The sequence below is a fragment of the Setaria viridis genome, chromosome 3 (assembly GCF_005286985.2).
Source record: "Setaria viridis chromosome 3, Setaria_viridis_v4.0, whole genome shotgun sequence".
Classification (NCBI taxonomy): domain Eukaryota; kingdom Viridiplantae; phylum Streptophyta; class Magnoliopsida; order Poales; family Poaceae; genus Setaria; species Setaria viridis.
In genome coordinates this window covers 3,970,080-3,996,974 of record NC_048265.2, presented here as the reverse complement: position 1 = coordinate 3,996,974, position 26,895 = coordinate 3,970,080, and the positions used below count along the sequence as shown (strand labels likewise).

Genomic DNA, 26,895 nt, shown 5'->3' with positions numbered 1-26,895 from the left:
GAGTGAGTTTGCAAAAATTCAAAACTTTTTGTTTGAACTGTGTGCTCATTTGAAAATGGAAGACAAATTCTACTCTCATCTAGAAATTTCCCTAATAAATTAAATCTCAATCAATTTCAAACTTGTGTGCTAGTTTGTTTTGGCTCTTTTTGGATTTATTTGGCTTTCAAATTTGAGTGTGTTTGAATTTTGAATCCGATTCAAAATTTAAACTATATATAAATAAAAAACCAAAAACTAACCTAACTACTAATATAACCGAGCCACGGCAGGCCTGCTAACCAACCGGCCTGGCCCGCCTAACCTTCCCGCACCAAGCCCACCGGACCGGCCTAGCTGAACCATCGGCTGCCAAACCGTCGCAGCCCTCTCCTCTCTCTTTCCCTCACCACCAGGCGGGACCCGGGCGTCAGCCGCCCTGTGCCCCCATTTTCTTCCTTCGGCCGTACGCGTCACGCACGCGGCGTGTGCACGCCAGATAGGACGGGCTCGCTGGCCTCATCCATGCTGGCGCGCACTACCGTGGGCACGCGCGCCCGTGACCCAGCCCCTGCACCCCTCTCGCTTCTGCGCTAGAGACCGCGGATAGCCACCCCGCCGAGCCGCCGCCGCATCCTGGCCGCCCGCTCGCCGGCACCGCGCCCCTGGAAACCCTAGCCCTAGCCGCCTCGCCGTGCCTATAAAAGGAGGTTGAGCCCTTGACCTCCCACATCCATCCATCCGTGGTTACCCTAGGCCGCCACCACCACTAGTTCGAGGGGAGAAGGGGAGTGGAGAAAGGAAGAGAAGAGGAGGAGAAGGGAAGGAGAAGGGAAAGGGAGGAGGAGGAGGTCGCCTGGAACCGCCAAAAGTCGGAGCACCGCGGAGGAGGAGTCGTAGCTGCAGCCGCCGCCGTCCATGCCAAGGAGAACCGCGAGTGCCACCATCTTCGTCGAGCCGGCCACGCCTTCACCGTCAACCCGCCCTGAGCACCGCTGTTTACCCTCTCCCTCTTTTGGCACCTGATCTGGCAGTCGTGCTGCCGCCGTTAGACGTTGCCCGGCCGTCGAGCCTCCGACGCTTGTCGTTGCCGTTGTGTGACCGGCCTTCAAGCCGCACCTCTTCTGCAGGAGCACCGCCACCGCTGCCGCTAGCCACAGCCGCCTGTCGCCATGGACCGAGACGCCGGTGCCCGCGCGCTGCACCGGCCGTGTCGCAGCCAGGGACTTCCCCGTGACCACGCACGCGCAGCCGCGCCACGCCGAGCTGCGCGCGCCCTCTAGTGCCAAGCCAAGGCCCGACCTTTGCCCAGGCTATCCCTGCCGTAGCATCTCCACGCCGCGCGCCAGCCCGCACCGCAACCTTGCTCGCTGCGTCACCGCTCTCGCCATGTCGCGACGTGCCACGACGTCATGGGCGCGGTGACCGTGCCTCCCACCGTGACGTCGCGCGTGCCACCGCTTTGCACGCAGCCAACCGGCGCGTGCCGCACGCTTGGCCGGCGCACCGGATGCCGGACTAACCCTGTGCGGCCACGTGTGCGCCACGTAGACTAGGATGACCATGTGGCTGCCACGTGGCGCTGACGTGTCAAAGGGTCGGGCCCACTTGTGGGGGCCCACTAATTGACTAATGGGTCCACTGACCAGTGGGGCCAATTGACCATTGACCGGGACAACGTTGACCATTGATCGGGTCAACGCTGACGTCAGCCGACACGTGGCACCCTCCCGTGCTGCCACATGACGCAACTAGAAGCTGACACGTATCACCCTAATTAATGAATTTCTGAAATAAATTAAATAATTTAATAAATCCTTTAACCTTTAAAAATTCATAACTAATTCTCTTGAACTCAGATTAATATGAAACCAATTGCATTAAATTCGTAAAATCGAGCCCATGCAGTTTGTAGCTAGTTTGGTGTTATTTGGATCTTTTATTTAGCTTTCTTGGAGTTTTTGCTTAGATGTATTGCTGATAAATTTATATTACGTCGTATCTCATTCTATTCAGACGCAAGCTACGACCCGGAAGACTCTCAAGACCCCGACTACACCGAAGAGGACCTCAATGACAACGGACAAGGTGTCATGTCACTCCCCATCATATAAATCCGATGAATGCTTAGTTGCTAGCGCTTTATTTATGATGCTTGGATGATGATTGATTGCATAGCCTATGTTTCTAGGCATGCCTTGATTATTGTTTATCATGTTCTCCTTGTTACCTACTTGTGGGTTAGCTACAGACCCCTAGTTAGTCCACCTTATTTATATCCATATACATGCTTTTGAGTTATGGATGGGCATATGCCATGGTTTTGGTGATGGGATTTCTTGTACACTCTCACGTGTGTTTTGGGTGGGTGTGATTCCTTGACGTGTTTAGCGGGAGCGAGTCGCAATTGGTACTGAGGAGTGCCTTGCCATGGGAGAGCATTCTGGACTCCCTCCACCCCCTGTGCCTACGGCGGGTATCTTGTTTTATACTGAGGAGCAGGTGGCGTACTTGTACGTTGCTGGTGCTTCAGCACATACCTGTGGAGTTGAGTGCTCGCTCTAGGCCCCTAAGGACCGAGTCAATTTACCACCAGTCATAGTATCTATTTACATACATATCGTTCGCCTTATTATGGGCGGGGTTCGATTCGAGACTAGTGGTGGATAGTGCTCATCCTGTAGGCGGATTGGAGGACCAGTGTAAGGAGTTCGAGACGTTGACCTACTTTGATCAGACTGCACCCCGACGTGAGTAGATTTCACAGCTTTGAGATCACGGCGTGCCCTGCAGTTGAGGACGGTTCCAGACTCGAGGAAACAGGAGAGTACTATCCACTTACTAGGATTCCAGCCGTTAGGTGAGGCTTGGATGGATTGCTACCGTTCAGGCTCCATCCGTGTAGGTACAATTGTACAATCTCTGCAAAGTGTATAAATCTATAGCTATAGTCCGTGTCCACTGGTTATGGACAGTACTGTTGACTACCGCTACTTCTGACTAGACTTTACTACTCTTATACCTCCCAAACATGTAGAGCTGCTCCATATTTTTTCTGAAGCACAAGGTGGAGCTGCTCCATGGTGGAGTTGGTGGAGCGGAGTGGATTTTTTTAGTGGAGTGCTACCAAACATCCTGTAACCCTAAGAAAATTCTTAGATGATGCGAAACTGATTTCTCGTTTCTAGTTTGTTCTCCAGCGAATTCTCAGAAGCCACTCCTAAAGATCACCACCTACGCAACAAAGCAGAGTTCAAGAATTTAGCCTTTTTTCGGAGACTTATTTTGATGATCACCGTGCAGTGGCAAAATCTTGATTTTTCAACCCTTTGGAATCCAATGCATGGCAATTACTTCGCAAATGTTATTACCGGCTAACAAATTGCAAGAAAACATCTGCTTCTCATCCAAGAAAATTAGTAAGTACACGTATGTCTAGTGATCCAGCTCCAGGTGCTGCTCACATGAACAGCACAGCTAAATAAATACAAGAGCTTTGAATAGACTCCCAAAGACACCAATGCGTATCATTTACAGTAATGGTTATATGAGGTTTAGCTGACAGCAGATTAATGTGCAAAATTACCAATAGTAGCCAGAAATACATTGTAATTTGCAAGAAACACGAGACTACCAGCTAACAACCTTGTCCTAATTCAAAAGTTATGACCAATGGAGCCACTTATAAGCCAAGAGGATTACAAATCTGTTCCTTTCAAAGATGTACAAGAATGTTTGGGGTGAAAGTAACTGTTGACATAACATCTCCCGGTATCTGATCTTACATTACAGGGGAGCGGATAATATACATCCAATTGGCAGATTGCGCCAACACCCGATCGATGAGTGTTAATTCACAACAGATACAACATTCTTGGCAGCCTCCTGCCATTTGGAAAAAGGATAGATCATCAGGCACAGGTGCCGATCCATCAGTTCTAAAATGGAATCTGTTTGTGGCCTATTACATTCAGGGGAACGGTTGTGGCTTATACCTCGCTGACAATCATCGGTACCTACTGATGCTGGAGGGCATGCCTTCTTTCAATTGTAATTTGCGGCTGAGTTTGTTAAGGAACTAGAATATCCTGATAGCTACAGCCTAATGTTAACTAACATTCAGTACTTCCAATAGATTCTCAGTTTCATGCTCCTTGAAAACCTGTATTGTCAAAAATCCAATAAGAGTCGGTTAAATTGTCAAGCAGAATAAAGTTAAAAGGCACTAAGTAATAATAAATCCAATGGGAAAATTCAGACACACTACACAGGTCCACGAGTAGCATTAAGTTGAAGAAATTCCGCTGATGTGAGCAAACAGACAAACACTAACCTTACATTCAGTCTACACTAGAAACAGGACGAACATGAATGAGAAACAAGTAATAGCAGTATTTGTTCTAGTCCATTATCCTTGTTTTATGGTATCACGCCAATTCCTCTTGTTGCAAAAACAAAACTGCTGAACTGGCATTAATTACATGGGAAACATTTACTTCCATTAGGAAGATAGAATTTAAAGTAAAGAAAAGAAATGTTTCCTCATGGAGAATCTTAAGCAAATAGAAACTAGTATTTTTTTTATGTCACAAAAGATTTTTTTTTCTTACAGCACCATAAATCTCAACTAGGAACGCACAATAGGTTGGCCCAAACTCATTCTGGTCCTTTACTTTTCACTTAACTAGTACTCCCTCCGTCCCAAATTACTATTTGTTTTGGATTTTCTAGATACATAACTTTTCTAGCCTAATTAATACTCCAGTAATCTCAACTATGACCAAGTCAACCTGATGCTAAATTATTCCTGTTTACTAGTCTATCAATCATCATCACATGTCATTGGTCCTTCACTATATAGGCATGCCACATTACAAAAACAAAGATAAGTAATCTAAGATAACAATATACTCAACAATATATCCTATCTGGTCAAACTTGTCTGCACAATAAATTACACATATCAGGAACAGAAGTCAATGTCATGGGTTTTCCTACCTAAGATGGCTAGCATTCTATCCCATCTTGTCACCCATACATGAAAATAAACTATGTTTTTGTCTCAAAATTGATTTTGACCTTTTATCAATCTCACTGATTGAACCGCACAATTCTACATTCGAACATTAAGAACTGCTGGAAGGTGTTTAGATAGTATCAAAATGATACCTACAGAGAAACCATTACCATGGTGCGAAAGCAAATGAAAAATAAAATACAGACTGTTTGGCTTCCCAGCATCGGTAAAAATCCAGATGATATTAGATCATCATCCTTCAGTCATAGAAATTCAACCAAGTATCGATTTTCATATGTAAGTTCAGAAAATCTGAAGCCACCCTAGAAACATATATCTGCAAGCCATGAACACCTATGTGCAGTCTTTTGACACTTCACTAGCAGTCCTAGCACAATATATAATCCTTTTTTTTCTTGGTGACAGAATATTGATGTTACAAACTAACAATCTGCCTTGAGCTGTTGACTAATATCAATAATTGCAAAGGGCAACTAAGAGAAGATTGCAAGATAGGTGAGTGATAACATGTGGGCCTCAAATAACACTGCAGTTCACTGAACTTCGCTATTACAGTTTCTATTGTAATGTTAAAACTATTTAGGTGCTGTTAGCACCAAAAGAAATCATTACCCTATGCTAGAAATTAGCAATCTTCCAAATTTTGAGTTCCAAGATGTTTATACAGCTTAAATGGCAGCTAAACTAAGGCTCAAAACAAAGTGTAAAATAAAAGAGGTCTGTGGCATGCAAATACCTTGACAGGAAGAGCATCGCTGAGGCCTTTTAGATGAAGAAAATCACCAGTAACCTTTTGCCAATCAACAGTATCATCACTCTTACTGCTCTCATTTTCATCTCCTACCCATACATAAACCATCTTAACTGCTTCTCTTCTGCTGGCATTTGAAGCAACAAAAAACAAAACTGACTTTGGGTCAAGATCCTTGCGCGCAAATGTAGTTAGCTTTTCCATGCTGGGCCACTGGTAGACTACTAGTTGTGCATTACTGCAATCTTCTGAGTTACAGTCAGTACGCTCAGTTAATCTAGTCTCCGGATGTGAGATCGAACTATTACCAGTGCATTTTTCTGAGCAACACTCGCCAGTCAGCTGTTTAACACCATTTGTACTACTCTTATCTGAGACTTCCTCAGTCCTGCGAATACTAGACGGTACCCTTGGTGGCAGTACTAGATCCTTTTGGAAAGATGGTAGCTTTAGAAGTGTGAAGCCTCCTCTTCTTTCTGCTATAGAAGAGGTCTTGGAAGGAGAGCGTTTTGATTCCAGGCCAGGCTTTGAAGCTTCCTGATTAGATGATTGAGAAAGGGGGGACCTGGATGATGGCACCAAAGTATGAGGCAGATTAGACGAAGCAGGCGAGAGACCAAATGATGGCGGTGAGCTAGTTGAAGGTGACAGGGAGGGTGAGTCTGAACTATACTTCGAGCTGACGCTTGAATCCGATGATAAAGAACTTGGAGAAAGGAAAGGAGGTGAGGTTGAAGCTTCAGCAGCCAAGTGCTGTACACGGTCCACCCGTGGATCAAAATCCCTGATTAGAGCAGAATCTGAATAAACACGAGCCAGCGACCTGGAGATAAACTTGTGCCTCAGTAAACTCCAGCTACTTTCTCTAGCTGGAAGATGCGTCTCATCCCCAGCCCCAGAAGTTGAGAATGCTGGAACTACACCCCCAGTGATTGCTTTGTAAACGAGCTCAAAATCAGCATCATAAGACTCCACCTTCCGGCTTCCTGGGTTACTCTTGGATGCTGAATCAATCTGGTCCTTGCTAACCTTTGAGTTACTATCTGAATTAATCGGCGTACTTGAAAAGGCATCCCAAAATTCCTGCTGCTCCAGACCTTCTCTCACAACCTTGATGTGCCCCTGCACCTTCTCATACCTCACAACCTGAAAGGCTGCAGCTCTTGCATCTTTCTCCATTACCGGATCACACTTCATTCCAACCCAGACATAGATCGAAGACACAACATGTACAATGAACGCACCTCTAGAGTCCAGGGCGGCAGGGGATGGTTCATTGAGCATTTTGGGCACTAGGTGCAGAGGGGCATACTGCGAGTGAGGCGCCATACGGTACATCCTGAGGACTGAATTTGGGGACAACGGAATCGCGTGCACCCGCTTCTGGCACTGGAGCAGCTGGCAGGCGAACCCCATATTTGGATTTGCAATCCCACGAGCAGCCTTCACAAACTGGAAGGCATCATCGAAGCTCTGCCCTTCCCTCCACATCAAGTAGGCGATGACCAGCGATGTTGACCGTGACACCCCCTGGCAGCAATGCACGAACACGCGCCCGCCCTGCTCCCTCACATCCTCAAAGTAATCAAACACGTCATACAAGATGCTGGTGATGTCCTCCGTGGGGCTGTCCTGCAGCCAAAGCGTGCGGTAGACGAGGTCCGACTTGAAGTACTCCGGGCAGACGAATCCCACGCAGTTGAGTACGTGGGTGATCCCGTTCTTCCGAAGGATGTCGCGATTCTTGGCGACGGCATCCCCTCCAAGGTAGACATGCTCGGCGACCTTGGAGCACTCCTTGTCGAAGAAAGCGATCTGGTCCTTGCGGCCCTGCATCCGGAGCGAGGAAAGGTCCAGCCGGAGGCCCTCCCCGGGCTTGGCGGAGGACGGGCCCCCGTCCACCTTGGAGGCACCGGGCGTGGTGGGGTTGGGCCACTCCCCGACGTCGTCGGAGCCAGCCTTGGGCCACTCGTCCAGGCTGCGGCGGGTGATGGCGAGCGGCTGCAGCGGCGGGAGGCAGGACCGGGCCTTGGCGCTCATCGACCGCGGGGTCAGCGGCGGCGGCGGCGGGACGCGGCGGGCCTGTCCGCCGGCCCCCGGCGCAGCCCCATCCTGCGGCGGCTCGGCGGCCGCCCTCGATGCGGACCACGACGCGGAGCGCCAGAACTTGCGGCCTCCCCCGGCCGCCGCCGGGCCGTCGTCGGGGGTGGCCATGGCCACGAATCGGAGGCCCCAGCCGGCGACGCTGCGCGGAAACGCACCAAAAGGGCGGGACGGTTAAGCCACTCCGGGCTCCGAAAAATCCGAAAAAAATGGGGGGAATTCGAACCTGATCTGCCCAAGACGAGCCCCGTGCTCAAATCTAGGTCGGGCGCAGCCGTCCGCGGCGAATCGGGGCGCTCGCGGGCGACCAGATCGGGAGATCAAGGGCGCGGCGAGGCGGGGAGCACCACCAGGCCCGTCGTCCTCTCGAGAGAAAGGGGAAGCGAAGCGAAGGGGAACGGAAGGGGAGGAAGTGGCACAACAAGTGGGTGAGGGTTTTCAGGAGGCGCCGGCGCGATCCGGGCCGTCGGATGCGCGCCGTGATGCGTGCGGGAGGGATCGGACGGGTGGCTGCGCGATGGGGCCCGGGTTTGACGGGGGTGGTGTTGACTGGTCTTACATGGAAGGCAGGCGCAGCAGCGGCTGAGGGGCGCACAGGGAGGGAAGGCAGGAAGGAAAACTGCATGTCGCCCCAAAATGTTAGGTGCACCTGCTCTTCGGACACATTGCAAGAAAATTGTAGGTTTTTTGTTGGATTATTCGGCCGGTAATGGTTATTTGCAGCAATTTGATTGCTCTATGTTATTGTCTACGGTATAAACACATTCGGTTGCAGAATTATGAGCTTGTATGTATCCACTAGAGTTCTCACGTGAAAATGTTCAATTCCATTAAGGATTCATAAAATTATGTGTTCCAAAAATAAACTAGAAAGACGACAAAACTCGGTCACACATTGAGAACTGATTGGTTTGTTGTGATTGATTGGTGTGTTGTGATGTCAGCTTGTGTTGTTGGAGAAAGAATGGCATTGGTCATTCACTTGGTTGGTAGGTTTCGCTACACCGTAAAATGATGGAGGTTTAAATAAAGTGAAGACAAAGTTTAACAAAAAGAAGATAGTGATACTATATGACGCAAGTTACTACTGCTAAAAAGGGATTCCATTTGCTACAAAATTCCAAGGGAATATTAGGTGCGAAGCAATTTTTTGTTGATGTGGTTATGCTGTTGGGTACTCCTTGCCTAATTATCTATAATACTTGCGATCAAGGTCTAAACTTCACATCGATGTTCTTGTCGCCTTGCATAAAAGGTTATAAGGGTCCGGTCTTACTACTATCGCCGCTACACAGACCGCCCTACTCAAAGTACAGTAATTTAAGATCAAACCGTTCCATTTAAGTACCGCTCTCTACGTTCTATTCCAAATTGTATATCGTTTTGACTTTTCTATATGTATAATTTTTACTATGCAATTAGATATAATATATATCTAGATACATAATAATATATATGAATTTAAAAAACTAAAACGACCTACAATTTGAAACGGGGAGAGTAGGATTCAAGTTCTTAAAAACTCTCTTCAATCGTGTAATTTTAGCAACGAATCAGATACTCGAAGAATTGATACTCTTTCGGCTCACATCTTAGTAGATAGCAGGTACGCGTCAGCGTCAAAACAGTGGCATCGGGTCCAAGAAACCGCTGGCCCAAGTTACTTCATTGACCGGTAAATTCTGCAGCGGCACGTCGGCACGTAAAACCAGAGGAGCAACATCGCATTCACATAGGCAAAAGTGAAAAACATGTACGGATTTATACGTATCAAATACCTCACTGACACGTTACATCACATTCAGACAGGTAAACATGCAACTTGGAAGGGCCACTCTCCAGTCTGCCTCACGGTCACTGTCCAGCCACAAGTCTTCAGTTCCAATCGATCTTTCCGATACAAAGTTTCACACATCTTTTTAATGAATTCAGCAGAATTTGGGATAGGGCATAGCGCTGTATGGTATTCCATCCTTCACCTGCACTGCACAGCTGCTCACCACAGGAAAAACAGGGCAATGGATAGAGCAAAAGGCCAACTGATATATGTGGCCAACGAAGGTGACATGGGAGGGAAAGTGACCTATAACAACGGGCCAAACCCCATTCTCATCAGTCTAGATCACCAAGCACAACAGGTGGTCGTAAATTACACGCGCCATCAATGCGCTCTTGGACCATCAAGTTTCAGGTCAAGGCCAAACTCAGGAAAGGAAGGCGTCTGACAGCGATGGCTTCCCAAAAATCCAAATGCAGTCGGGTAAGCAAGGCAGGAGTTGAAATATCCACAATGAGATCACTACTCTCTTACCAGTTCAAAGGAGGTTGCCCGATTGTCCTGTTGCTGATCTCCGTTCCCATACACGTGGGAGGAATTCAGGGACAAGGCTGTTAAAAGGCCAGCTGAATTTTACTGTGACACTGATGACCGTCTTCTCCTTGGTCAAATTTGAATGATGCAGTTTTATTTGAGTTTGGAAGTGGAATACACAAAGGTGGATTATTAGATTATTATCGTGGATGATGAACAGATGTGATACAGCGCACGTGACAATATAGTTCTCTGTTTAAAGTATGGCAGGTGTATGAAGGCAGAGCACCTTGTGGATATCTTCCCTCTGAAGGTCCTGTTTACTGAACAAAGCATGAACCTGGACCGATTGGAGGCCTTCGGGCATAGTAGTTCGTGACTGGAGCCGCAGCAATTCCACGGTGATTCAGCAGGCATCTGAAATAGTGCAGCCGTGACAAGACGGTTGTTTCTACGTCTTGGGCGGATATGGCCTCTAATTGACTCCACAGGCGCTCTACAGTAGTTCAATACCCACAAGTGAGTCCTTGTGGAAATAACAGGTGGAAAGAATGATTCTGATTCGTGTCTTTCTTACCTGCTGCAGCAGCTGCTCGGGGCCATATTGTTTGTAGAACATCCGATGTGTCTGCTGTCTCACCCCACATGCAAACCTCCCCACCAAGTACTAGCTTTTGCTGGTCTTTATCACTAATCCCTGCGAGTGGCTCGCCACTGTAGACATTTTCCCAGGGAACATCAAGATGATCAAGGTACCAGACACCTTGATTACTCATTATACATCTGAAACCCTTTGCGACAACCTTAGGGCAGACTCCAGGACCCAGCCTGCAGTGTTTCAATAGTTAAACTTATGCACTGTGATTGATCACTAGCTTAGATGTGGAAGATATGATTGTCAAGAAATGAAAGAAACAGATTCAGTAGCATAAAGTTGATTTTTAGTTTACCAGTTGTGCACCACCGTTAGAGGATTGAGGTTTTCTTTGAATGAATTGAAGGTTTCTTCCCTGCAGGGGAAGTATGCCACGTGTCAAAATCAAAGCTCATCTATTCTATCTCTCTATTTCTCTCCTCCCTCCAAAAGCAAGGATGTAAGAAACAGACCAATTCACAGGAATCCAGTTTAGCTTAATTGCCAACTCTTGGGCCTTCAGAACAAAATATTTGTAAGCATCCTTTGTGGTCATGTTGCGCTCATTAAGCCTGGAATTGGGGGGTTTTCAACAATTAAATAAAAGGAACATCTAGCAACAGATTTTTTTCCTCGAACAAACCAGCAACAGAGATTGATAAATCATAGATGAAAAATCTAATTTGTGGTTAAGAATCCATACCACTGCCTTACATGAGGTGTTGCATTCCAGCACCCTGTCATGGGTATTAGTATTGAGTCTGGGAAAAATTTTAGGAGAAACAAAACAGCACTCCAGTAACACTAAAGTATTTTATATATCACCACTATTTGGGCATGATAGTGTTACTGTACCAGTGAACATTCTGCTCAACAACACGTGGAGAAAAATTACACAAGATCCATTTGAACATTAGAAGTAATATGCCACTGGACACACTGACCATCATTTTGTCTATCAATAGAAAAAAGAAATCTATGAAAGTGGTATGAATCAATCTGTTCAGCAGTTGTGCAACGTTGTTTCTGGAATATAGAATAAAGTTGTAGTTGAAATTGATAAAGCGGAGCAAATAGAAGTGACAGTGTGGCATCTTACTTTGGCAAAAAAAAAACATTACTAGAACCACATAAAACTACCTTCTTTAAAACAGAGTCTTACACTCTTAATTTGAAGTTAAAATGCAAATATCAGCTAACCTGTATATACTTCATCACCACCCAAGTGAAACAGCCCGAATGGAAAGATTTTCCTCATATCTGAGAAGATAAAAAGGTCCATAATGATGTCAACTATTTGTTATAATGCAGTAATGAACAAGTAGATATCTACAAAAGTTTGCAACAAAATTATGATGTCAACTATTTGTTATAATGCAGCAATGAACAAGTAGATATCTACAAAAGTTTGCAGCAAAATTATAATGGTAGTTGTCAATATTTGGTGGATAAATTTTGTACAGGAGGATGGTCCAACTGTTGCTGGATGATATTTGTACACATTTATCTGCTCTTATGATTGCCCGCACATTCTCCTAATTCCTAAAGCAATCCAAGAGTTCAGTCCATTCTAAGAAATAACATTGTATCGTCTTTTAGTAGGTCGTATGGAAGGCAGGCCATGAATTTCTGAATTAATAGTTCTTTGATGTGATGCAAATGGTTAATCATTTAAGTCCATTTGATGAGTTGTGGAAGAGGATATTGCAGTAAAACAAAAACCAATATTGAGTTGGTCAGTCCATATTGGTTATTGATTTGTGGAAGACTACTTCTAGATAAAGAAGAAGTACAGCTTTGAAAAGAGACTCATATGCCGAGTGACATAAGTGCAAGCCAAATGCCACATTGCAAACTTCAATGTCTTCCTTTTTCACTTTCTTAGAAAAATGACATATGATGTGAAAATAATATGAAAGGGATGAGTGTTTCCTGATTATTATTTAAGTCCTCATCCTCATAGTTAACCAGACTGAAGAAAAAGTGTGAAAGGAACTAACCAGAAAGAATTCCAGAAATTACTTCAAATGTGAAATTGCTAGAGACATCTAATGGCTCTGTACAATTGGCAGAAGGCCAGAGCTTTGGGTATCCATTTCCCCTGCAGAAATGAAAATTTGCGTACAATTTTTTAAGAGCAGAAAACAGACAAAATATCATAACCAATGGAAACGTCTGGATGTATAATCAGATAGTTAGAATTATGTGGACAGGTATGCATTATTTTCAGTTGAAATGTAAATAAATAGGTAGTAATGATGATTTCTTGTTGAGAGTGTCATAGGACATATGCTGCACCCAAGAGGCCAAGAGCAACCAACTCAATGATCAATCAATACTTGTAACACCAAGTGGCATTAAAAAACCTATTTTGTTCATTCGCACAGGAGTAACTAGGTTGCACTTGTACTTAACAAAGCAACTGACAAAAAAGCTCCACTGAAACAGATGGAGAAGGTTCTCTGTCTCTCCGAACACCATAAGAAATGCTACAGGCAAACTCACCATGATTCTGCATGACCAGGCACGTCAATTTCTGCCATTACATTGATGCCTGTGAAAAGTAAAGAATAGTAAAAACGCCAAATCTTTTTAGAGCACTCCATCATGATATACGTAAGCAATCTATGATGTAGTTTCCCAACTAAAATGGTTAGATCATACAATCAATAGGATGAAAGATGCATATGCATGCATTCTAATGTTCTATATGTGCAATCTGAAGGGGCAAGTGACTGAAAGTACCTCTTTTCTTAGCATAACTTTACCGTGGTGAAGTATGAGACGAGATATTGCAGAAGAAGCAATTAACATCAGTCAGCAAAAGAAGTAAGATGAAAAAACATACAACTAAAGATATAGGGTGAAGAAAATGCTAAAGCCAAATGATAAAATAACATACTTGACAATATCATGTGCATCTTCCACGGTGTAGCGCTCCCATTTGGAGTATGAACCTTTCCAAAGGTTTGGATATGATGGCACCTCCAACGGAAAAGATTGTTCATCGATGATATGCCAATGAAGAACGTTCTACTGGACACAACTCAGGTTTCAGTAAATGGAGAATTCTGGAAGGATAACTAGCACAATCCAAAAGACAAAAGTATTACCAGCTTAGCAAATGACATAGAGTCGATCACTTGCTTAATCACATCAACTGGAAGGTAATGCCGTGAGGTGTCTGCACTACATGTGATAGAACATTTTAAGATTTGTCTCTTGTGATAACTAATAGTGATTTCTGGTTTTAGTATAAGCATTAAGTTACAATTTTACCTAGGAGCAGCCCACGGAAGGCAAAGCGGGGCTCATCCTGAATATGCCATGGGGTATGGCGCACTTCAACATTTTTTGTATCATAGTTGAAAACACAAAGTTGACTGAATGTCTGCCAATCAATTAAACAAGAAATGTTAATGCACATGCTCCAAAATCTTGGAAGACCAAAATTTTACTAGCTCTTCAAATATCATACAAAAAAGGTGTTATTTGTACACTCAGTTCATACCTCCAGTCCACGGATAGCTCCATATATTGTGTTTGCCTACAAGGACAGATAAATTGTTGCTTCGGTTACAAGTTACAACATCCTAGCGCATAAAAGTGAAAGCCAATGAACTTTGCAAACCAAGCATACGCTTGGTAAAAAAAACAAAAGATCAATACAAATGCAAGTATGTCAGCATGACAGCATATGTTCACTTAATCATAGCCCTAGTGCATATGGATAAGAAAGACAGCTTTGACTACAATCCAAGACTACTTGCTAAAAATATTTAGCAGTGAGCCAGTGATGCTTAATAGTTTGTGTTTATCTCAACTGCTTATGAACTTCAATCAATAACCATTATTTAGTTCATTCTGATAGAAGCTCAACAGCTAGAACAATTCCAGAGAAAATTGCCAGCTACCGGAAGGAGTAAAAACAGCAAGCAACGGTGAATTAGTTTCACATATTTTAGATGCAATACTAACTATACATTCACACTTTCACAGTATGAAACCAGTAAAGATTGCAGAACTTCGCTGTACGCCTGTAGGCTGTAGCAGACAACTACATCTTCACTAATGTGTGCAGAAAAATTTCCAACTCCCTGTTAATAACTACTCGACAGCTCACTCTAAAAGCTCCGCAATTCACCGGCGATCAAGGAGCGAGGGAGCACAACTTGCACTGAATTCACCAGAAGCTAGGCATCAGAATCATGGGGGAAGAGCCCAGACCTCTATGGTTGCTCCTCCCACGATGGAATTGACGCTGCCCGCCGCCGCCACGTAGATCGTGTAGCTCTCGTCCACCCCCAGCGCCAACTACATGAACCAAAAACGTGCAGAATTTTCACACCCCGTGCACCGATCCAGACGAAACCAGTGACACTCAGCAGCAGGCAGCACCAAGTACCGTCTCGTTGGCGGAGGCGACGACGACGGTGAGCTTGGTGACGTCGTACCCGCCGTCGCCCGAGCGGGCCGCGTGCGCCCACGGCGCGAAGACGAGGCCCCTGTACCGCTGGAACGCCTCAGCCACGGCGGGCGAGGCGCCGCCGGGGCCCTGCGGGTCGAGCGCGAGGTCCGGGTCGACCGTCAGGGTCCGGGACCCGGACGCAACGCTCTTGGGCAGCGGCCAGAGGTAGACGGGCTCGCCGGCCGAGGTGGCGTTCGACGGCGGCGGGTGGCGCCGCGCTGCGGCGGTGCCGCCGAGGAGGAGGGCGAGGAGGAGATAAGCGGGGAGGTTGGGGGGCATTTCGGGAAACCGCGGGTTTAGGATTTTAATCGCTGATTTGGTGGAAGGTTTTTTGGGGGGGGGGGGGGGAGAGAATTGCGGGGGCTTGATATACATGGCGGGAGAAGCTGCGCGTTTATCGCACAGACCCCCTGAAGATCCGTTTGTTATTTTGAAGTCCCGTTCGATACACTTCTGTGTTCTGTCTCAAGGAAAACTGGAAAAGTGCAGATCCTGAACATTATGCGAACACAGATCGTGCGCGGGGGGGGGGGGGGGGGGGGGGGGGGGGGGTCTTACTGAAAATTCACTCGCGACATCCAGACAGCAGCGTGGCTCCCACGTGGCGGCAGCAATGATGAGCAGCCCAGGCGGGGCCCGGCGCCAGAGACGGATCTGGGATGGCAGGCCAAGCTGTTTTTGGCGTCTGGTTGGTGTGTGTGCGGTCGCTGCACAGCGATGGAGAGAGCCCGAGAGCCCGTGACCGCCGGCCTGCACCCGTAGGTTCGCTTCGCTGCCTGCACTTCTTCTGGGATCGGATCGGTGTGCGTGCCGAAAAGCTGGCAAGTTCGTGACGAACCTGCTGCGATAGCTACATTTTGGCTGGGCGGCCGTGCAGTACAAACCAAGAGTTCGTGCATTCTACTTTGGAGTGAAGGCTGAAGTCTAGCACGTTAGTTGGCCTGCACCTATCTAGTGGTACTCTAATGATTTTGTTACTCCAATGCAACGTCATGAAGCGGCATTATTCCTCGTTTAAAAACAGTGAAGGGTGGCGTCATGCGGAACATGAGAATCTTTATTTAGCTCATCCGCTGCCGAGTCAAGCAATAAAACAATATGGACAGGAGCTTATCATTTGCCGGTGGTTCAGGGCAGGGGAACTGCAGCTGGCCCATCAAAAACTTCCGCCAACAAGCAATCGCCAATGAGGCAAACAGGCTTCATCAATTTTTGCTGCGTTGGGCCACCAAAATGGTCATGCCGTTAAGAAAGCATCAAGCTAAAGGCCAGAAGAGTAAGCCCATAGCTTTATGCTTCCATCCTGAACAAGCGAACAACATCCTGTGACGAGATTACTTCAAGCAGAGACAAAACAGAGAGCAACGACAATGCGACCATCATCTCAAGAAAATAAGCCTGAGACTGTATTCATCTCGCAAGTTTCACCAACCGGACGCAGAGCGCTCAAAGCTCTCTCCTCCTGACGACGCCAAAGACTGCTGACTGACACTGACCGACGAAGCAAGCCGACACCGACAGACTCTCCTTTAGCCACCACTACTATCTCTTATTATTAATCGAGCTAAGCTAAACGACGACCGTCGACGAGATGACACCGAGACCGCTGGTGGATCGGGGCGGCACTGCTTGCTGGCGTCCTCCTCAGTTGGGGGCGAAGAAGATCTCCGAGTCCAGCCTCTTGGACCGGAACAGCTTCTCCATCCCCGGCGTCGTGTTGAACGAAGCCTCCAGCACCTCTGGCGAGATCGCCTTCCACACCGATGTCTTCCCCGCCAGGTGGCTGAAGATCGGGCTGTTTCACAAAGATTCTTTGCATTAGCTGACTGATGAGTTCACACGACATTAAAGCAATGTGATGCGCAGAGCAGAGGAAGGTACACAAAACCGAAATGCAGGTGCAGAGAATTTACTTGGGGGTGGTGATGATGGAGAACCACTCCAAGCCAGAGGCGTCAGCGATCTTGGAGACGACGAAGAAGCGGGGCACGATGAAGAGGTAGCCGCCCTCGACTTGGGTCTCCAGGACGCGCTTGCCGTCGGTGCCAACGACCTGCACGCGCCCGCTGCCGCGGACGATGTACGTCACCTGGTACGCCGAGTCGCACGAGAACCCCGGCGAGCACATGGAGTGGGCGTCGATGCGGACAAGGTCGGCGCCTAGCCCGACCTCCTTCACAAGCGGCAGGTTCTGCGTGTTGAGCACCACCACGCGGCCGCCGTTCTTGATGTCCACGTCCAGCGGCGCCTCCAAGCAGTTGAGGGCCATGCCCTCGCGGTCCTGCGCCGAGGGGGCGGGGAGCTTCTGGCCGGCGCCGAGCTTGACGATACCCGAGGCGGGCTGGCTGGAGACGAGCTTCGCGGCGTCCTCCTGGGCGAGGTCCCAGGCGCGGCCCACGAACTCGGTGGAGAAGCCGGTGAAGATGCCGTTGGCGCCAGTCAGCTGGAAGTTAGTGAATTGCCCGGCCTTGTGGCCCTTGGAGGTGTCACCGAGGAAGAGGACGATGAGCTCAGTGGTGGCGTCGGGGGCGTTGTGCCACCAGGTGACCACGCCGAAGGGGAGCGCCAGGGCGTCACCCTCCTTCACGCCGACGACCTTCTCCTTGGTCGCCTCAGGCAGCACAATGCCGCAGGTACCCTTGCCTGCACGAAGTATCAATCAAAAACCACAGCATGAACGTTAATAATGAGATCATTATTTTAGGAAATGATGCAGAACTCGGTAATCCTTTTATTTTCGTCTATTAAAGAGTATTTAAGTCCTTGATCAAAACACTATGTATGGGATGATATGAACTGCCTAAATAAGAATTCTTGAGCGTCGAACAACCTGAGTACTTCATCCACTGCAACGAAGAATTTTCAAAGCAGAGAACAGCTAGGGAACATTAATTGCTTGTACTAGCAGACAGCAGACAACAAATTACCATAACGAACTACTGATGTCACATTGGGAAATTTAACCACATGAGTGTCCAACAAATTACCATGACGAACCAGTGATGTCATTGGGAAATTCCACATGAGTGCAAGTTTTAGTTCTCAGATTCGTGATGGCAACATCGTGATCACGACCCCTTAAACTAAGACTTCACAATCAAACCAGTAACCACTAGCCAGAAGAGTGCAGAGAACAAATTGATTTTGATAAACAAAGTAGAGATCTGATGCAAGAATCTAATCTGGTAGATAAGTAAAAACAGCAACAAACTGATCGCATCAAATAGAAGTTATAAACAGGATCGCATCAGTTCTGTTCAGCTCTAACGTAGTACGTTACTACTCTGGATCCCACATCCATGCAATAAAATTAGAACCTCCAACCCCGTGCTAACAAGTAACAAACGAGATGACATACAATTTTTTTTAAAATCTATTAGGAGAGATCGAGATCTGACGCACGAATCTAACTGACAAATTATAGAACTGAAAAAAAAAACTAGGAAGGGATCGCATCGTATAATTGCAAACTTTCTTGCAGTAATGCAACAGTATTGCTTTTCCATCACACACTCCCGATCTGGTAATGAAATTTTGGCAACACCGACTACTAACCCAACACGCCCGATTACCCGAAATTCCAATTCGAATAAGTCAACCACGAACGTCAGCAACCACCATATTCGCTCTGCTCTGCTCTAGTACGAGCGACCGATCAAAGCGGAGGAGGGGCTTGTGGTGCGCGTACCTTGGAGGACGTAGGCGACCTTGGCGGAGTCGGAGTAGCTGGGGAGCGAGAGGCCGCCAGCGGCGAGCGAGAGCTTTGCCGCGCCGATGGAGGCGACGCCGAGCATGGGCAGGTCAGCGGGGCTCCACTCGTAGTAGGCGCCGCCCTCGCCGCCGTACGCCTTCCTGGGCTGCCTCGGGGTCAGATCCACCGCCATCGCGCCGACGAGCTTCGCTTCGAGAAGGTTCGGGAAAAAAGGGCGATCGAGGGGAAGAGGTTGTGATCGGGGTTTTGGTGTGAGGAGGGCGACGGGGAGGCGTGGTTATTTATAGCGGCCAGACGGGGCAGGAAGGGATAATGGCGATTAACTGTCGCTAATCCGAGGTTAACGGGGTGGATCAGGATTAGGATGGGGGTAAACAGACGGGAGCGTCCCTTAGTTTCCCCTTCCCCTACGGCGATGGAAGAGGGCGCGACGCGACGAGGCGTCCCGTGGGTCGCTGACCCGGGTGGCCCACCGTATCTGTGCGTGGGTTTGTTGGGCTCCTCTCGCGGTGATCTGGCTCGGGGCCCAGCTGCCATAGGGCGAGGCAAGTGTTTAAGCGACCCGAGTCTTTTCTTTCTTGCGAGACGGGAGATGATGAACTGCCGTATATCGCCGATAAGATGGATAAGACCCACGGGCTTGATTTTGGAAAGTAGGTGGATAAGTATTGGTATACTACTAGGGTGTTTAAATTTTGGATCAGATTTTTTCAGATAAGATTTGAGGGTTAGAATTCGGACGCGCACGTACGTATCCGCGGATCAGGCGTTTTGTGCGTGCAGAATCCTGAGGTGCGAGGGACGGCAGCGTCACACGAACTCGGCGTGCTTTGTGCCGTGTCGTGCCGAATCCTGGCGCCGGAGACAATCTGCCTTGCGTCACAAGACAGCCATTCCATCCAAAATCTCAAAATTATGCTCGATTTCAAGTAGAGATGAGCTGAATCCTCTTACTTCGGAAGCTTTCCTCCATTCTGAGTTTCTGATGAGGAATGATTTGGAGGAAGAGGAACCCGGCTGACTAGACAGTTTGGAATATGTTCTCAAGCTCCATGATAAGTTTTTTTTATTTCCAAAAAAAGGGGAAGAATATCTGTAAACATCGGCATCACAATACCGCAAGATGCACGAGGCAACTCATCGTGCGCACGACTAACATTATTGCGGCTTACTTTGCACCAACCAATTTGAAAACAGCACATGCGCTTAAAAGAAAAGCTTCCAGATTAGAAATATGCCCCTTAGCCATTGGAGAACATAACCTGCTGCTTCCAGGCTTTAAGCATAGCAGAGCATACGAATATATAAGAGTCAATGCAAGCTATACAACAGATCACAGACAAGCATAGAAGCAGCTCCATTATTTGATAACAAGGTTCACATTACAGTAGATGCAACCCCTTTCATAGCATAAGACCAAGAGATGCCCATGGTCTCAAACGAAACCAGCAAGGGATGGTCCATATAAAAGGCAAACACCTGTAACGACCAAGACAGAGTACCGGAAGGATGGTGCTGCATTATTCCAACTCAATCATGCGTTCAAGCTACAGACGCCCAGCCACACCACTGACAGAGACTGATCAGATAAACAGATGGTGTCCACCAGGTAGCACCAAAGCACAAGGGGGGATGGGCGCTTACGCGTTCACCTTGGGTGCCCATCCTGCAATCAGGTGCTCCTTGGTTGGCTTAGTCTTCACAAAAGATTCGCGGCTGAAAAGAGCCTGCACAAAGACAAACGCGATCTCGATTATTGGATTCTGGACAGGTTTTATCGAACTGATAGTGAAGTGCAATCAATTGAGCACTTGCGTACCTGGGTGTAGGCATGAACGCTGGTCAGGTTCTCCGGGATCTTCCAGCCCTTGAAATGCTCCAGTGCGACCTGGAGGTGGAAGAGCTTTGGCCCCAGACTAAGATCAGCAGCTGATACATTCTCCCCGTTGATGTAGGGACCCTGCAAACATCAGAATGTTGATAGTGGCGTCAGGAAAGGTACGGTTCAATCAAATTAGATGGTCAGACTAATCAAGGCCGACACAACAAGGCATTTGATCAAACCAAAATGATTGCAATGTGTCATATCCCAACAGGTTAAGTGCGGAGAAAAGTGGGATGTGGGTACGACTGAAATGACCATGGAAGGCATGTGTTATGTCTACTCCCTTGATGTACAGCCATATCAATCACTTAAAGAGTTCAACTCTGCAACTTACATGAGCTTTCAGATGCTCATCTAGTGCCTGTAGCTCATCAAGAAGTGCCTTCTCTGAACCATCACTGGCATCCTTGCTCTTCAGGAACTTGACAAAAGATGGGAAAATCTTTGATCCTCTGTCACCAGAACCATAAATACACAATATTAAGACAACTGCCAAAGCTCAACTGAAAATGTATAGCAACACAAGAACCCAAAACAATGCTTCAGAAGAAACTAGGATAAGGAGATAGTAACCTTGCAAGTTGTTAGTATTTCAAAAGCTATCAAATCAGAGCATGATAGATCCTACCACAGCTACTCTCACATAAGCTCAGGACAGTATTCAGGCCCTGTTTGGATCCACCCAACTAACGTTTAGCTAGCTAAAGTTTAGGAGCTTTCTTTTAGCTAGCTAAAGTTTATCTAGCTAAACTTTAGCTAGGGGGTGTTTGGATCCTCTAGCTAAATGGTAGTTGAAAAGGTATTTATCTATCCTATCCCTCACTCCCACTTTAAATACTTTTCCCGAGGAAGGTGGAGGGGCAGTTTGGTCTTTTATCACTTTAGCTGGGTTCAACTAGCTACGGGAATCTTTAGCCAGCTAAAATTTAGCCGGGTCCTATTTGGATCCATAGCAGCTAAATTTAGCCAGCTAAAGTTTAGCTGGTGGATCCAAACAGGGTCTCAATATCCTTGACAAATACATTACTTTCTTTTCTTTAGTAGGATGTTAGGCTCCAATGACCATGAAAATTACAAGAAGTTCCTAAATCAACATGCTACTAGAATCGTGATCAGGCGCATGCATTGTGAACTGCCAACTATTTAAACAAAAGACCCCTCTGAAATGAATGCAGATTTTATCAAATCCTCAACCTTTTTAATAAAAACCCCTTACAGGACTAAACACAGAATAAGGGTCTTCAGAGCTTAGCAACAGTAAAACTTAGGCCCCATTTGGAACAAGGGAATTTTACATTAAAATGTCATAAGCAACAGTTAAAATCTCCCGTGTTAAAACATGTCATAAATACTTCCATAGGAAGATGGAGATGTGAAAAGCTTAATGCAGAATTTGCCTTAAAGACGGGATATTAGCAAGACAACTTACACTGATGCATATTCTGGAGGGGTGACCAGAGATGGAGTTGGGAACTTCTCCTCAATGACTTGAGTGATCACATCAGAGTCAGCAATCCATTTGCCATCACCACCATTAAACACAGGCACCTTACCCTCTGGGCTGATCTTCAGAAACCTGGAAGAGCCATTACAGTAGGTTAGATATGAAGACAACAGACAGACAAGATCCCAGAGTACGAGGGGCTAAATTATACCCTTGGGCCACTGAAAAATTTAGAAGCTGCAAAATATTAAATCCTCTTCAATCTTCAAATTTAGAAAGTCATTATAAATTCACATGAAAAAGTTGATAATTCCAAAAGTGTCGGCACAAATTGAGAAGCTCGTTTTGGTAATTTCAATATTTTGATAATTGATGGCTTTACAGTGAAAAACCAAATCTCATGCCTTCTCTAATGCCCCATAAACTGCATGTGATCCAAGTATTGTAGAACTCAATTAACTGGGAAAGGCTACTCAACTAGACAAAGTACATGGATGCCAAAAAAAAACTAGACAAAGTACAAGAATGTGCACTGTCAAACAGAGGCATCGGGTTTATGTCTTTGAAAGCTTTTAAGTTCCAAAAGAAATATGCACAAGTATTTCAAGACAACTCTAGTAGGCTACAGTTAGTTCCTGAAAGCTAGAGAAGCTTTCCCAGATAAGAAGCGCAAGTAATCCCAACATAGGAGGAGAAAAATATTCCTCGTGTCCTTGGCCAATCCAATTGATTAAATCGATCCAAGACAAAGAAGTGAGGATTTCACTTCCAATCCAGGCAACAGTTTAGTAAGGCCAAGAAGAATCTAACATATCCAACTAACAATCCACTAAATCAAAGAGCATTTCTACAGCAAACAGGCTGTCCCTGTCGCGCACTGTTCTTAATCCAGTACCAGTCTACCCACTGAACTTTTGAAAACGTAGTCAAGAGTCAAGACACTAGAGAAATTTCTGCTCCAAAACAACTGGAGCAGGAAACAAGACACTGCCTGAGTCCCATAGCACTGTACCATCAATCGTCAGACACTGTAGGACAATTTATTTTGGAAATAAACGGGAAAGGGAAATGAGACTGACCATTCGGGCTTGTTGCTGAGGTCGATGAGCTTCATCTCGTAGGTGACCTTCTTCTCCTCCAGCGTGAGCAGCACCCTCTGGGAGAACGGGCCTGCCAGCAAGTCCCAACCAAACGAAACACGGATCAGAGAAACCGCTAGGGTTTTGGGTCGAATCGGGCGCGGAAATGGGGAGCGCAAGGGTGCGAATCAGATGAGAAACATAGAACAGCAGGAGCACTCACAGTCGCCGAGGGAGTCGGGGGCCCCGACGGCGGCCTTCACGCACACCTCCACGGCCATGGCGATTGGGGACGGCGAGCGGCTTCGGATTTCTCTCTGTCTAGTCGAATCGAGGCGAGGATTTTGCTACTGATGACTGATGATGATGAGACCGGCAGAGGTTTCAGTGCGCAGTTATAGGATAGGAGGGCAGAGATCACGCGGGACAAACAAGGACGGGATGTGCACAGCGGGTCCCTGACGTGTGGGGCCACCAGCGGTCCCCCGCCGTGGACCCGGTTCTGGAGCCTTCGGGAATCGGGCCGTGCGGTGAGGTAGGTGGCGACGGTGGCGTGAGCGGGGCGCTGGCATGTTTTCTAATATGGCTGTGCTTACGGCCGCGTGTGACATTCCCTGTGAGACTGCGACATGATCTTCTTGTCGCTCTACCTGTGCATGTCACATGAAATATTTAGATACTAATTAAAAGTATTAAATATAGTTAATTACAAAACTAATTGCATAGATGGAGTCTAATTCGCGAGACGAATCTATTAAACCTAATTAGTTCATGATTTGACAATGTGGTGCTACAGTAATCATTTGCTAATGATGAATTAATTAGTCTTAGTAGATTTGTCTCGCGAAGTAGACTCCATCTGTGCAATTAGTTTTATAATTAGATCATGTTTAGTTCTTCTAATTAGCATCCAAACATCCGATGTGACTCTGTTAAAGTTTAGCATCTCGTATCCGATGTGAAGGAGACAAATGATTCAGTGCTGTGCTGCCGGTGCTTTTGTCCTAATATCAAGCAGTGTCATCGGGCTGTGGAAGCTAGTTAAGTCTTATGATTTCAAAATTTATTATATTTAAATTAAAACTTTAAATCAATATTTCGACATTACAGATTCAACATTTTATAAAAATTATATCAATATATAAAAATAACAGGTTCAACATTTCTAAACATGCATCAACATTTTGTACAAAATTACTACCTTCAATATTTTTCATAATTTATTTTAACATATGTAGAGAACATGTTTAACATTTTGCAACACAAAGAATAATATTTTAAAATTACTTTCCCTTTTCTTTTCCGAAGTTGGTGGCATACCTGCACCAATGGGCCGTAGCAGCAGACACGGCAAGGGCGGCGAACGGGGAGAGCAATGGTGGCAGCGGCAGACACGATGGCAGTGGCCGCCGCGGTTGCGGCGAGCAAGGGAAGCGATGACGGGCGCGATGGGAGCAGCGTGGGTGAGCAGCAACGGCGGCTACGGCGTGTGTGGGCTGCGGCGGCGGGTGTGGGACGTGCAAACGGTGGCGGAACTCAAGTGGGTGGGTGAGTTAGGGTTGGAGGAAAATTAGTTGCATCCAACAGATAAGATTTTATGAACAAATCTTCAACACCGGGTGCCACATAGAGTCTGTTTGGGAGCACTTCACTCCAGCAAAAATCACTTCGCTCCACCTACTTCAAAAAAATTGCAGCCAAACGCGTCCAGCTCTAGCAACTTCGGCTCCATGAAAAACGTGGAGCGGGGGTAGATCCATGTTTTTTGTGGAGTACCTCAAAAGATGCTCCATAAACCCACTTTTTAGACCTCCTTATGGAGTTGATGATTATTTACCCACCATTACCGCTGGTTACACAACTTACCCCTTCGATTCTATTTTGCTGAGACTCACAGACTCATCCTCCTCGCGCCACCCCGACCTCCTGCGTGCCATTGCGCCGCCTCCTGCAGGTCCGCGCAGCCCTGGCCCCCCTGCGTCGGCGCCGGTTCGCGCCGCCCCTACCCCCTGCAATGATGATGAGTCAGGATCTATCGCCTAGCAAGTTGCTCCTAATCGATCTGATTTGTTGTGTGATCTTTGTAACTGTGAGGCTACAGGAGCCACCAATTATTGGGACATGAGAAAGATTCAAGTACTAATTGGCAAGGAGGTACATGTTGCATAGCCTCCTGCCGAAGCTAGATCTTGTCACCAATGTTCATCCTCATTGTACAGTACTACTATGGCATGGCAGGATTGGCATCCGCGTTGTGCCGCGTGGCCCAACTCCAAGAACGTCAAGAATCCTTCTCTGAACTGGATTTTCTTCAGTTTGCGACGGCACTTTAGAATTTCTCAAGTTTATTCTTATCGATAATAACGAGCAATGAAACTTCTCAAGTTTATTCTTGTCGATAATGACGAGCAATGAAACGAAGAAACTGGAAAAAAAAAGAGAAAGATTAGGAAACGACGTACATGCTCACTTCGAGATTGAGCAGCGAACTCTTCTGCAATGGGGCCAAGCGGCCGCAGTCCGTCGGCGCCGCGCTCGACGCGCTGGCGCAGCCGTAGCAGCATATCGTCGGAACAGCTCACGCTGTGGGCTCCGGCAGCGGGTGAGGGGATCCTCAAGACCAAAGTGAAGTGGCTCAACATGATCAAGGCCGTTTGCTGCTGCTACTTCTCTCTGAACATCTCTGAATACTACATACTAGGACTTAACCCACTTAAGCAAATGCTGACGTGTACAGGAGGAAGAGAAGGGGAGGAGAGAGAAGAGACAGACATGTGGGTCCGTTCACAAAGGGTAAAATAGGCTATTCACAACAAGTGCTCATATTTTTTGAGCTGGAGCACTGCCACCAACCAAACATGTGCAGCAGCTCCATATTTTTCTGGAGTCGTTGAAGTGGAGCTAGAAAAGTGTGGAGCTGGTGGAGTGGAACTGGTTTTTCTGGAGTGAAGTGCTCCTAAACAGACCCATAGTAAATGAACTTCCGGAAGCCACATAGCATCTCTCGAAGCCACCCATCCTATATTTTTGGTTGCCAGTACAGGCCCTTAGCCTCGCCCAAGATATGCAACCTCTTCTTTGTAACTAGGCTCCACGAAAATGAGCGAAGCCCGCGTACTAGCGGAGCCAGGCTTGGCTAAGCAGGCCGTTCTGTCCGCGCCTGGCTCCCGCAATACAAGCGGCCTGTACCTTCCTTGGCCTTGGCTCTGGTGTTTGCGTCTCCATTTACCGTATAGTGACTCATTGAAACAAAAGGTTGTAAGAATGGAGCAATGAAGGTAAAATGTGATGCTTCCATAAATGAGTGAAGAAGGTAAATTGGACATTAGATGAGGGGTATAAGGTTCCTGATTGTTTTTAGTTTGGAGGTAAATCTGACCTATTCCTATAAATATCGATCTCTCAAGTCAAATTGAAGAATTTTCCTATTTTCCATTTATTAAATTTAACTAGCGAATGTTTCATGCTTATTTTGGGTCAATGCTTACAAC

The 26,895-nt window shown here is 46.7% G+C and overlaps 4 protein-coding genes across 5 annotated transcripts; all 4 read right to left on the bottom strand.

Annotated features, from left to right (window-relative positions):
* Nucleotides 1–3,610: 3,610 nt before the first annotated feature.
* On the bottom strand, nt 3,611–8,283 carry LOC117850467 (protein-tyrosine-phosphatase MKP1). 2 transcript variants are annotated; one of them, XM_034732290.2, is made up of 4 exons: nt 8,098–8,283; nt 6,442–8,013; nt 5,754–6,333; nt 3,611–4,141 (listed from the first exon to the last, which is right to left on the bottom strand). In XM_034732290.2, exons 2-4 carry the CDS (start codon nt 7,980–7,982, stop codon nt 4,088–4,090), a joined length of 2,175 nt encoding a protein of 724 aa, XP_034588181.1. In that variant the 5' UTR covers nt 7,983–8,013; nt 8,098–8,283; the 3' UTR covers nt 3,611–4,087. The 2 variants fall into 2 exon arrangements, with proteins under 2 accessions (XP_034588181.1, XP_034588180.1); XM_034732289.2 differs by having other exon boundaries at nt 5,754–8,013.
* A 2,027-nt stretch (nt 8,284–10,310) lies between these two features.
* Nucleotides 10,311–15,624, bottom strand: LOC117850468 (beta-hexosaminidase 1). The gene is made up of 15 exons (XM_034732291.2): nt 15,222–15,624; nt 15,044–15,130; nt 14,328–14,363; nt 14,096–14,207; nt 13,930–14,000; nt 13,719–13,849; nt 13,562–13,578; nt 13,322–13,370; nt 12,817–12,917; nt 12,017–12,076; nt 11,520–11,553; nt 11,290–11,388; nt 11,133–11,192; nt 10,760–11,010; nt 10,311–10,678 (listed from the first exon to the last, which is right to left on the bottom strand). The coding sequence occupies exons 1-15, from the start codon at nt 15,561–15,563 to the stop codon at nt 10,503–10,505; spliced, it is 1,626 nt and encodes a 541-aa protein (XP_034588182.1). The 5' UTR covers nt 15,564–15,624; the 3' UTR covers nt 10,311–10,502.
* Nucleotides 15,625–16,668: 1,044 nt separating this feature from the next.
* LOC117850777 (glutelin type-D 1) lies at nt 16,669–19,395 on the bottom strand. The gene is made up of 3 exons (XM_034732643.2): nt 18,973–19,395; nt 17,198–17,927; nt 16,669–17,079 (listed from the first exon to the last, which is right to left on the bottom strand). The coding sequence occupies exons 1-3, from the start codon at nt 19,166–19,168 to the stop codon at nt 16,929–16,931; spliced, it is 1,077 nt and encodes a 358-aa protein (XP_034588534.1). The 5' UTR covers nt 19,169–19,395; the 3' UTR covers nt 16,669–16,928.
* A 934-nt stretch (nt 19,396–20,329) lies between these two features.
* Nucleotides 20,330–23,812, bottom strand: LOC117850548 (probable glutathione S-transferase DHAR1, cytosolic). Its single transcript, XM_034732402.2, has 6 exons — nt 23,628–23,812; nt 23,405–23,495; nt 22,311–22,457; nt 21,216–21,333; nt 20,816–20,956; nt 20,330–20,723 (listed from the first exon to the last, which is right to left on the bottom strand). Exons 1-6 carry the CDS (start codon nt 23,683–23,685, stop codon nt 20,637–20,639), a joined length of 642 nt encoding a protein of 213 aa, XP_034588293.1. The 5' UTR covers nt 23,686–23,812; the 3' UTR covers nt 20,330–20,636.
* Nucleotides 23,813–26,895: the final 3,083 nt, after the last annotated feature.

Excerpts from the sequence above, each read along its gene's own strand:
- LOC117850777 (XM_034732643.2), bottom strand. The coding sequence starts at position 19,168 with ATGGCGGTGGATCTGACCCCGAGGCAGCCCAGGAAGGCGTACGGCGGC. Across the intron at positions 17,928-18,972 it reads GGTCGCCTACGTCCTCCAAG|GCAAGGGTACCTGCGGCATT; the intron begins GTACGCGCACCA and ends TACTTCGTGCAG. Across the intron at positions 17,080-17,197 it reads TCCATCATCACCACCCCCAA|CCCGATCTTCAGCCACCTGG; the intron begins GTAAATTCTCTG and ends TTTGTGAAACAG.
- LOC117850467 (XM_034732289.2), bottom strand. The coding sequence starts at position 7,982 with ATGGCCACCCCCGACGACGGCCCGGCGGCGGCCGGGGGAGGCCGCAAG. Across the intron at positions 4,142-5,753 it reads GCGATGCTCTTCCTGTCAAG|GTTTTCAAGGAGCATGAAAC; the intron begins GTATTTGCATGC and ends TTGACAATACAG.
- LOC117850468 (XM_034732291.2), bottom strand. The coding sequence starts at position 15,563 with ATGCCCCCCAACCTCCCCGCTTATCTCCTCCTCGCCCTCCTCCTCGGC. Across the intron at positions 14,364-15,043 it reads TGGGAGGAGCAACCATAGAG|GCAAACACAATATATGGAGC; the intron begins GTCTGGGCTCTT and ends CTGTCCTTGTAG. Across the intron at positions 12,077-12,816 it reads AATTTCTGGAATTCTTTCTG|ATATGAGGAAAATCTTTCCA; the intron begins GTTAGTTCCTTT and ends TTATCTTCTCAG.
- LOC117850548 (XM_034732402.2), bottom strand. The coding sequence starts at position 23,685 with ATGGCCGTGGAGGTGTGCGTGAAGGCCGCCGTCGGGGCCCCCGACTCC. Across the intron at positions 22,458-23,404 it reads CTCAGCAACAAGCCCGAATG|GTTTCTGAAGATCAGCCCAG; the intron begins GTCAGTCTCATT and ends TGGCTCTTCCAG. Across the intron at positions 20,724-20,815 it reads GCGTTCATGCCTACACCCAG|GCTCTTTTCAGCCGCGAATC; the intron begins GTACGCAAGTGC and ends GTCTTTGTGCAG.